Raw genomic sequence first — 11,726 nt, forward strand, 5'->3', positions numbered from 1 at the left:
TACTTTGTTGTTTTTTCCCCTTTACTTTAACATATGCGTGATATAGTGTTGACCAAGGCCATGTTCACACGGTGGAAAATTTCCACTCGAAATTCCCATTGCGGCAGAGTCCTATTTTCAGTCAGATTCTGCTGCACCATGTACACTGCAGAATTTGCATGGCAGATGAGTGCGGTTATTTCGTTGGAATCGGCTCTATCCATGGCTGTCTGCGGAGCATTTCCAAGTGGTCCTAGCGCCAGTGGAACATGCAAATGTGTGGAATACCAGTCCGTGTTTTCCGGGTAGACTTTCTGCTCATTTTACGCAGTGTGGACAGAGCCCAAAGACTCAACTCCTGTTCTTTCTACAGCTTTCAGTTTATGTACACAAAGCAACTAAAAGTGGATGTTCTGTGCAACACATTTCACGAACAATTGATGTGCAAGGTAAACTAGGGCAGATGCTCTGCAGGTGCACCAAACATGTCCCGACCAACAGCTGCAGCATGGAGGCCAGCACCAAATAGGAGAAAATACGCACACTCTGTGTTTTTTAAGATGTCATAAAGTGAATGGTGGTTAAAGGGGCACTCCACTGTAAACATCTTATTCCCAATCCAAAGGATAGGAGATATAAGATGTTAGATCGAGGGGGGACCCCTGCTGCGTCCGGAACACGGAGGCTTACAGCGTTCGTGACGCCACGCCCCCTCCATTCAGGTCTATGGGAGGGGGCATAACAACTAGTACCTTGAAATCACGTCTCCTCCCATAGACATGAATGGAGGGGGCGTGGCGCCTGGCATCGCTAGCCATCGGGCACCAAATGATGGGGCCACAGCGGCGGGACCTCCACAATCTAACCTCTTATAACCTATCCTTTGGGTAGGGGATAATGTTTGGAGCAGAGTACCCCTTTTTAAATGTGAATCATAGCATGGCGGGAGAGAACTGTTTCTAGCTAATCGAGCGCACAAGCATTCAGAGCTCTTAATCGTGATTCAGTTCTCTCCTGCCATGATGCGTTAAGAGCTAGATCCACTCAGAATGGATCTTTTCCGCCATGAGACGTAACCACTATTTTTATAATCCCTTAAAATCCGGAGAGCCTGTAAGTGGATGGCGGTTACATGTGAATCATAGCATGGCGGGAGAGAACAGACGCGTTTCTAGCTGATCTAGCTCTTAATCATGATTAAGAACTCAATTTTGGAAGGTGATAAGATCTTTGATCACGGGGGTCCCGCTGCTTGGGCCCCCCGCAATCTCCAGCAGCACCCGGCGTTCCTGCAGCAGTGGTCATGACCTCACGGGCACGCCATGACAGACATGAATGGAGGGGGGCGTGGTGTGATAGCACAAGGGGGTATGACCATGTCACGATCACGCCCTCCAGCTCAACGTTTTGCACCAAATGTTCAGAATGCTGAAGCACCAGAGTACCCCTTTAATCATGATTCAGTTCTCTCCCGCCATGATTCATGTGTAACCACCATCCACTTCATAACATCTTAAAATCCGGAGTCTCCAGTGGCGAATGGAGCTTACACAATGGTTAATCATAGCATGGTGGGAGAGAACTGACGCATTTCTAGCTGGTCTAGTTTTTTTTTTTTTTTTTCTTTTTTAAATCAACTGGTGCCAGAAAGTTAAACATATTTGTAAATTACTTCTGTTAATAAATCTTAATCCTCCCAGTACTTATTAGCTGCTGAATGCTACAGAGGAAATCCCTTTCTTTTTGGAACACTGATGACATCACGAGCACAGTGCTCTCTGCTGACATCTGTCCGTTTTAGCAACCGTGCATAGCAGATGTATGCTAAGGGCAGCATGGTGGCTTGGTGGTTAGCACTGCTGCCTTGCAGTGCCAGGGCCTTGGGTTCAAATACCACTAAGGACAACAATAAATAGACTTATTATAATAACGTCAGCAGAGAGCACTGTGCTCGTGATGTCATCAGAGAGCATTCCAAAAAGAAAAGAATTTCCTCTGTAGTATTCAGCACCTAATAAGTACAGGAAGGATTAAGATTTTTTTTAATAGAAGTAATTTACAAATATGTTTAACTTTCTGGCACCAGTTGGTTTAAAAAAAAAAAGAATTATTTTTTTCCCACCGGAGTACCCCTATAACTCCTTAAGGACCAGGCCATTTTACACCTTAGGACCAGAGCGTTTTTTTGAACATCTGACCACTGTCACTTTAAACATTAATAACTCTGGAATGCTTTTACCTTTCATTCTGATTCCGAGATTGTTTTTTCGTGACATATTCTACTTTAACATAGTGGTAAATTTTTGTGGTAACTTGCATCCTTTCTTGGTGAAAAATCCAAAAATTTTATGAAAAAATAGAAAATTTAGCATTTTTCTAACTTTAAAGCTTTCTGCTTGTAAGGAAAATAATTTTTTTTTATTCACATTTCCAATATGTCTACTTCATGTTTGCATCATAAAATTGACAAGTTTTTACTTTTTGAAGACACCAGAGAGCTTCAAAGTTCAGCAGCAATTTTCCAATTTTTCACAAAATTTTCAAACTCACTATTTTTCAGGGACCAGTTCAGGTTTGAAGGGTCTTCATATTAGAAATACCCCATAAATGACCCCATTATAAAAACTGCACCCCCAACACACCTGCGAACACATTTTAGTGAGTTTATTTATTTATTTATTTTTTTTACATGTGCTAAAGTCGTGAAACACCAGTGGGGTATTTTCCTTGTTACGTTCCTCAATGGGTCTAGTTTCCAAAATGGTATGCCATCTGTTTTTTTTTTTTTTGCTGTTCTGGCACCATAGGGGCTTCCTAAATGAAACATGCCCCCTGACCAAAATTTGCTCTCAAAAAGCCAAATATGAATCCTCTTCTGAGCATTGTAGTTCGCCCGTAGTGCACTTCAGGTCAAATTATACTCAGAAGAGATGGAGTTACAAATTTTGGGGGATATTTTCTGCTGAGTATGGAGGTACCCCATAAGTTGACCTGAAGTGCACTACAGGTGAACTACAATGCTCAGGAGTCATATTTGGCTTTTTGAGAGCAAATTTTTGTCGGGGGGCATGTCACATTTAGGAAGCCCCTATGGTGCCAGAACAGCAAAAAACCACATGGCATACCATTTTGGAAACTAGACCCATTGAGGAACGTAACAAGGAAAATACCCCACTGGTGTTTCACGACTTTTACATATGTAAATAAAAAATAAAGATTCACTAAAATGTTTCTCCCACGCCCCCTCCCACAAATTTCACATTTTTGCAAGGGTTAATAGCAGAAAATACCCCCCAAAATTTGTAACCCCATTTCTTCTGAGTATGTAAATACCCATGTGTGGACGTCAAGTGCCCTGCGGTTGAACTACAATGCTCAGAAGAGGACCACCATTGAGCTTTTGAAAAGTGAATTTATTTGGAATGGTAGTCAGGGGCCATGTGCGTTTACAAAGCCCCCCGTGGTGCCAGAACAGTGGCCCCCCCCCTACATGTGACCCCATTTTGGAAACTACACCCCTCACAGAATTTAATAAGTGGTGCAGTGAGAATTTACACCCCACTGGCATTTGACAGATCTTTGGAACACTAGGCTGAGCACATGAAAAATTTAATTTTTCATTTTCACGTACCAGCGTTCCAAAGATCTGTCAGACACCTGTGGGGTGTAAATGCTCACTGTACCCCTTATAACATTACGTGAGTGGTGTGGTTTCCAAAATGGGGTCACATGTTGGGGGGGTCCATTGTTCTGGCACTATGGGGGCTTTGTAAACACGCGTGGCCTTCAATTCCGGACACATTTTCTCTTCAAAATCCCAATGGCGCTCCTTTTCTGAGCATTGTAGTTCGCCCGCTGAGCACTTTACATCCACATTTGGGGTATTTTCTTACTAAGAAGAAATGGGGTTACAAATTTTGGGGGGGGCTTTTTTCCTATTTTCCCTTGTGAAATTGAAAAATTTAGGGTAACACCAGCATTTTAGTGAAGAGAAATTTTTTTTTTTTTCATTTTCACATCAAAGTTTAACGAAAATTTGTCAAACACCTGTGGGGTCTTAATGCTCACTATACCCCTTGTTACATTCAGTGAGGGGTGTAGTTTCCAAAATGGGGTCACATGTCGGTATTTATATTTTTGCATTTGTCAGAACCGCTGTAAAATTAGCCACCCCTGTGCAAATCACCAATTTAGGCTTCAAATGTACATAGTGCGCTTTCACTCCTGAGCCTTGTTGTGCGTCCGCAGAGCATTTTATGCCCACATATGGGGTATTTCCGTACTCGGGAGAAATTGCGTTACAAATTTTGGGGGTCTTTTTTTTTTTTTTCCTTTTACCTCTTGTGAAAATAAAAAGTAAAGGGCAACCCCAGCATGTTAGTGTAAAAACATTTTTTTTTACACTAACAGGCTGGTGTAGACCCCAACTTTTCCTTTTCATAAGGGGTAAAAGGAGAAAAAGCCCCCCAAAATTTGTAGTGTAATTTCTCCCGAGTACAGATACCCCATATGTGGCCCAAACTGTTTCCTTGAAATACGACAGGGCTCCGAAGTGAGAGGGCACCATGCGCATTTGAGGACTAAATTAGGGATTGCATAGGGGTGGACATAGGGGTATTCTATGCCAGTGATTCCCAAACAGGGTGCCTCCAGCTGTTGCTAAACACCCAGCATGCCTGGACAGTCAGTGGCTGTCCAGAAATGCTGGGAGTTGTTTTTGCAACAGCTGGAGGCTCTGTTTTGGAAACACTGCCGTACAATACGTTTTTAATTTTTATTGGGGGGACAGTGTAAGGGGGTGTATGTTGTGTTTTACCCTTTGTGTTAGTGTAGTGTGTTTAGGGTACATTCACACTGGTGGAGGTTTACAGTGAGTTTCCCGCTAGGAGTTTGCTCTGCGGCGAAAAATTTGCCGCAGCTCATACTTGAAGCAGAAAACTTACTGTAAGCCTGCCCATGTGAATGTACCCTGTACGTTCACATGGGGGGGGGGGCAAACCTCCAGCTGTTTCAAAACTACAACTCCCAGCATGTACTGACAGACCGTGCATGCTGGGAGTTGTAGTTTTGCAACAGCTGGAGGCACACTGGTTGGAAAACCTTCAGTTAGGTTGTTATCTAACTTAATAATTTCCAACCAGTGTGCCTCCAGCTGTTGCAAAACTACAACTCCCAGCATGTACTGATCACCGAAGGGCATGTTGGAAGTTGTAGTTATGCAACAGCTGGAGGGATCGCAACTACAACTCCCAGCATGCTGGGATTTGCAGTTTTGCAACATCTGGAGAGCTACAGTATAAAGACCACTGCAAACTGTGGCCCTCCAGATGCTGCAAAACTACATATCTCAGCATGCCCAGACAGCAAACAGTTGTGTGGGCATGCTAGGAGTTGTAGTTTTGCAACATCTGGAGTGCTACAGTATAGAGACCACTATATAGTGGTCTCGGTCTGCAGCCCTCCAGATGTTGCTAGGCAACTTACGGGCTTCCGTCAGATCCAGGGAGCAAGCCGCACAACATCACCGATGCCGATCGTCGCCCGCAGCCTCCGCAGATTGGTAAGTGGACTCTGGCGCCGGTACTGTCGTTTCCCCGTTCTGCCCCGCCTATTGTGGGTGGGCAGAATGGGGAAACCGAAAGTTAACTCCCCCTGCCCCCGATCTGCTATTGGTGGTCGCGTCTAGACCACCAATAGCAGGGATAGGAGGGGTGGCACCCCTGCCACCTCACTCCTATGCCTTCAGGGGGATCGTGGGTGTTTTAGACTCCTTTATATTCCGGGTCACCATAGACCCGTAATGACCTGGAATCACGCAAATCGCAAGTGTGAATTCACTTGCGATTTGCGGCGATCGTCGACATGTGGGGGTCCCGGGACCCCCCCCCCCCCTCGGCGTTTGCCTGGGGCGCCTGCTGAATGATTTCAGCAGGCGTCCGGTTTCACAACCCGCACGGTGGGATGCGAAATTCGCTGGGACGTATGAGTATGTCCGTGGTCCTTAAGGGGTTAATCATGCTTAGGAGCTACATGAACTCTGAATGCATCAGTTCTCTCCCGCCATGCTGTGTATTCATTTGTAACCACCATGCCCTCCTGGACCTTCTCTGGATTTTTTTAGACTCCATGTAGTTGAATTTTTCTCTTCTGACGAGTGGTGGCCTTTATTAGCTGCAGTGGTTGATGCTCAAGCGTTGTCTCCAGCAGCGCACACAATATGGGGCAGGGAGCGGATGAGCTCTGGATTATTGCTTGGACAGGTTTCTTTTCTGCATAGAGGCCTTTCTGTAAGCCGCTATTAGTTTTCAGGCTTCCCATGGGATGTCGCTGACATTAACACTGGGCGTCCTGCGCGGTTTTTGCTGAGCTCTTTGTAGATATTAGTGCAGGATTTTATGCATGGAGAATCTAGTCTTGTGACGTTTCCTAGCAACATGAAAGGTCACCTGTTCAATTCCGGCTTCTTCTACAAATATGACTCAGATTTATTAAAGTCATAAGCTAACAAAAACAGGTCCCCGGTATAAACACAAGGATCAGGCTGTTTTTATGAATGTGAGTTGTAGAGCGAGCGACTGTATTAAGAGGCTCCCCAGCGGGTCTTACAGAAACCTCCACTATTTTTGTTGTACTGTATTAATGCGGCTTATAATGTGGACTAAACCATTCCTCCCAAACGGCACCACAAATTAGGATGTGACAATTACAACTATCAGGTGGTTTGTATACACTTAGCTATTGCCAGCTCCTTTGCTGTGTTCTAGATGTAGGGATACGACAAATGCCAGAATCTCATTGTACCGGCTTTAGCATGGGTTTCTGCATAATTCACCCCTGAAAGGAAGTTGTGTAGTCCTCCTCATTGTCAGTGTGGTGGTGTCTCTGCAGCTCCTCCCTTTCTCAGGAGTGTATCATTTTCTGTCTTGGGAGGCGTGGTCCTGTCTGAGTGATATCCTCTGACCAGCCCCTACAGCCTAAATCTGTGTGTGTGTGTATATGTATGTGTTATATATTCAATATATAATCTAAAATATTTCTTATGAATATTAAGAGAAATATTTAAATTATAAGTAAAATATGAATATTATATTTAGAATATGAATGAGAACTTATGTAAGATAATAGTTTAGATTATATCTTTTATAGTCAAATAAAAAAAAAAAATATATATATATATATATATATATATATATATATATATATATATATATATATATATATATATATATATATATATATATATATATATATATATATATATATATATATATTTATTCTATCTATATCTATCTTGTGACATTTAGGGAAGAATGTGGTGTGGTTACAGCATGCTGCCTTGTGCTGGTCAATGCCACAGGCAGTGGAGCAGACAGGGAATGCATACAGTAGCATCTGCAGAATATTGCTCTAAACAGCTGCAAAAGTGTTGTGGGAAACCTGTGATAAGGAACTGTGGGAAAAGCAATGCATTCAGGGATTATCTGACCTGGAAGACACACACATTTTTGGTTTCAGAACTGGGGTAAACAGGTTTACAATGCTGTTTCCCAACCAGGGTGCCTCCAGCAGCCTGTCTGGGCATGCTGGGGGTTGTAGTCTAGCAACAACTGGAGGCACCCTGGTTGGGAAGCCCTGCTGTATACTCTAACCTGATCAATGTATGTACTTAAAGGGGTACACCCGAGTGTTACAGTTGCACCGTAAGGTGCTATTAAAAGATGCTCGAATCAGCATAAACTCGAAGATATTGGAAACTGGTCTCAGAATCCCCAAAATATAGTCTATTGGGTTGACTTGCATAGTTAAACTTGTGCAATGTAAGAACGTAAAAATCCCAGCTATAAAGTTTCCATTCTCCTGTCACTTCTACAAGTGGATTGGATTTGTATCTTGGCTTCTAGTTTGGCAACGGAGCCAAAAAAGCCTAATTTATAGCAGGACGGTGGTTGTGGAAGAATGTGTGGAGCTTGGTAGGAGCCAAAGTGGTAAAAGTTCTTTAACAAAGAGAGAATCTCCAGCTTACAGATTCTACCAAGTACTGACCAAATCCACTGGTTACAGACTAAATCCTTTTGGCTTTATACACAGTATTAAAAGGCCTCTTTGTTTTCTGCAGGTGGGTGACGCCATGAGACAAATGCAAGAAAAGAAAAACATCGGCAAAGTCATCTTGGTTCCCGAAGTGCCAAAGGAAGAGGCGAAGAAGGAAGAGAACTAAAAGGGAAGAGCTGCAGAAAGGAGCACCGAACCCTGCAGATTGTGAAAACTGTGTCCTACTAATGTATGTGTGTGTCTGGGGATAGGGGGGTGAGTGTCTGACTGAGCCCAATTGTAAGATGTATAACCACTTGCTTGCCGTGAGATGCTGTTGCCCCATTTGGCGGCGAGCAGGTAATGCCCGTAGAATACGCCGGGGTATGAATTCCGAGAAATCTCTGACTAAATCTGTAAAACTGCGCAAGATTTAGCAAAAAGGGGAATCCTGAGCCGAGCTGCGGGGGACTTTTCTGGTTTGATTGAATCTGCTGCAGTTGTGATTTTCCGACTGAGACTTCTTTAGGGTTCCCTTCAGGTCTTTACACAGTAACATTCCAGGTATTGGGTTGCGATCTCGCTGAGGGGCCGTTACACTATTTGTCCCCACCGTCCATTTTTTTTTTTTATATTTTTTTATTAGGTCACTCCATATTGTAACTTTGCCTAACTCTTTGTTCAAACTGTGGTCGCTTGTTTTCATTTGTTTAAAGGGGTACTCCACTGGCCAGCTTTCCGAACGCTGTGGGGGTCGGCCACGCCCTGTCAGGTCACGCCCCCTCAATGCAGGTCTATTGGAGGGGGCGTGACGGTAGTCACGCCCCTTCCCATAGACTTGCATTGAGGGGACGCGATCTGACATCAAGGGGGCGTGGCCAACCCCTGCATCACGCACACATCTTTCACAACTAAATGTTCTGAATGCTGGTCAGTGGAGTACCCCTTTAAATGTAATCACCACTATATATAAAAAAAAATTTGCAACGAGAAAGAGAAAGCGTCAATGGAACAAATGAGTTGCTATAAATCATGAAGTCACATGACACCAGTGAAGGTTCGTAGACAACCAGATTTTTTTTTTCTTTTTAATTGGATACGTTGCCTTCCGTATCTATAAAAATAATTTCACTGAAGTTTTACTATATGTCCTGTCGAGCACAACTTGGATCCAGTCGCTGTCTCAGACTAGATTCTAGCACAAACTGTAGCAATTTCCTTGTCCTAGGTTTCGGTAACTTTTTAGCCGCTCACCCGGTATAGTCATCTGAAGAAGAGATGGTAAATCGTAGCTAAGCTTTAAAGATGAGCGATAAATGAAGAGTAGATCTTAATGGGGCACTCCAGAGGGAAAATATTTACAAATCTATAATTATTCTTGAAAACTTACTTCTATTCAGAAAACTTAATCCTTCCAGTATGTATCACTACTGTATGCACCAGAGGAAGTTGTGTAGTTCTTTCCAGTCTCACCACAGCGCCCTCTGCTGACACCTTTGTCAGTGTCGGGAACTTTCCAGAGCAGGAGCAAAATCCCTATAGAAAGTGTCTGAAGCAGGAGAGGTTTGCTATGGGGATTTGCTCCTGCTCTGGTCAGCGGTGTCAGCAGAGAGCACTGGTCAGACTGGAAAGAACACAACTTCCTGTAGAGCATAAATCAGCTAAGTACTGGAAGGATTAAGATTTTTTTTTATATAGAAGTAATTTACAAATCTGTAACATTCTCTTCCTCTGGAGTTCACCTTTAAGGGCAGAGAAGTAAGGGTTGTGCAAGTTGGTTGAATTTTGACTTTGGAGAGGCAGTTCCCACCCACCTCGACAGTGGGAATAGGAGATGGTCATGGCAAAGAAATGGCGTTTCGACTGGGGAGCCAAGACAAGTTTTTTACTTCTTGAGCCTGACCTCATGAACAAGCAGCTTTATAGAGTAAATGTTTGAGGGAAACTGCTACCTCAGGTTCCGGAGCTCCTCAGATCACTTCTGCACTCACCATTGTGAGCCGCTTAACCCCGCTGGGACCTCTGTCCGCCCTGCTAAAACCGTTCATAGTTGGTCAAAATGCAAAGCTTTTTTTTCTTTGTGGTAAAACGGTAAAGAGATTTCATTATAGATATCCCAAAAATAGCAAGAATCTGATCTTTAAAGTAGCTTTAGTATTAGATAAGGTGTTTAGTCCTTTAGTGAACCCCCAGCCGGTCAGGTTACCTTTTTAGGACCTCGTTTTATCGTTTCCATGCCAAACCCAGAAAGCCTTTGCAAGCAGTCGGTGTACTTTTTTTTGTTTCGCGTTTTTTTGTTTTTCTCCCCGCAGCTTGCATTTGAAGGAAATCTTCCCAGATACTCACTGGTTGCCTTATTTCTGAGTGCTTTCATAACACCAAGGTTTAACTTAGGATAGCTGGATCACTGCCAGTTGTTTACCAACATTACCAATGTGCCAACCTTACCACTGTATGGTGCCAATAGAATGAACTTAAGTACTTGTCAATTTGTAAAAACAAATTTGTTTGTAAACTTTGGATAGATGTGGTTCAGTAAGCAAAGTGCGCACGTTCCTCTGTACCCTTGACCTTCAGCATGATTAAAGCACTTGTGTTGCATGGTGGTTTCCTATTTTTATTGCACTGTAATCTTTCTGATTGTTGTGTACTTTAATGACCAGGGACAATTCACTACACTGACTCCCAAAGGGCTGCAGTTTTTTTTTCGAAGGGCAACGCTATGTAGAATTTGATCCGATGCTTAGACTCTAGAGCAGTATTTCCCAAACCAGCATGCCTCCAGATGGTCCAAAATTATAACTCCAAGCATGCCCACAGTCTTTGGTACAGGTTCCCAGCAAAGTAAATTAAAAGGGAATTGATTAACTTGTTTCTGACTGTTATCGCTTGGCTCTTTAGCCGTTATCCCTTAGCCCCTAGTCATGATGATGACTAACAAAAGGGCTAACGGCCAGAAAGGCATCAATCATTTTTCTTACACTTAATTTATGACCATGACTAACAACCAAGGGCTAACAGCTCTTAGCCAGAAACACATTTTCTTGGTTAGCACTTTAGCTATTAGAAAGAAAAATAAACTCGTTTCGTGCTTCATGACTAAGGGCTAACAGCCAGAAACTTTAATTTTTATTTTTTTGGTGTTAGCTCTTAGAGAACGATCAATGAGTTTCTGGCTTAGTCATGACTACGGTAAAAGCCAAAAGGGCTGAGCCAGAGAGGTGGTGTTCCTTTTTAAGGGCTAGCAAAATGACTAGTTTCTGGCTGTCAGCCCTTAGTCGAACAGCCTTAAACATGTCTTTAGTCTACCTTTTTTGTTAGCCCTTAGGACAGTGCTTTCAAAGCATTGTCTCCAGCTGTTGCAAAACTACTACTCCCAGAGTAGTCTTGCAACAGCTGGAGGCAAGCTGGTTGGGAATCACTGCTAGATTATTTTGCTATTGTACAATGGGTGGATCAGCACACAAGTTTCTACCCTGTCACAAATCCCGATGTCTTTAGCTACAAAGCTGAAGACCCTCCCACAGCCATGTTAGTGGTAGTCAAATAGTCTAAAGCACAATGGGTAACATGGGTCTTGCTATAGACTTGTAGTGTAAATATTTAAAAACGATGCAGTGATCTTCAATAAAGCCTTTATGGATTTCCCCAAAAAAATTGCTAAGGTTTGAGCTTTCAACCTAGATGGGTAGCTAGGACCACATGGCTTTGCTTAA

General features: G+C 43.2%; 1 protein-coding gene across 1 annotated transcript in view; it reads left to right on the plus strand.

The window, feature by feature from the left end:
- VAT1 (vesicle amine transport 1) overlaps positions 1-9,364 on the plus strand; it is a 78,937-nt gene extending 69,573 nt beyond the window's left edge. The window contains exon 6 of the mRNA XM_056548034.1: positions 8,096-9,364. Coding sequence (XP_056404009.1) covers positions 8,096-8,197 — 102 coding nt within the window. The 3' untranslated portion in view covers positions 8,198-9,364. The remainder of the gene's footprint in view (positions 1-8,095) is intronic.
- Positions 9,365-11,726: the final 2,362 nt, after the last annotated feature.

This window comes from Hyla sarda, chromosome 12 (assembly GCF_029499605.1).
Source record: "Hyla sarda isolate aHylSar1 chromosome 12, aHylSar1.hap1, whole genome shotgun sequence".
In the NCBI taxonomy this organism is placed as follows: Eukaryota; Metazoa; Chordata; class Amphibia; order Anura; family Hylidae; genus Hyla; species Hyla sarda.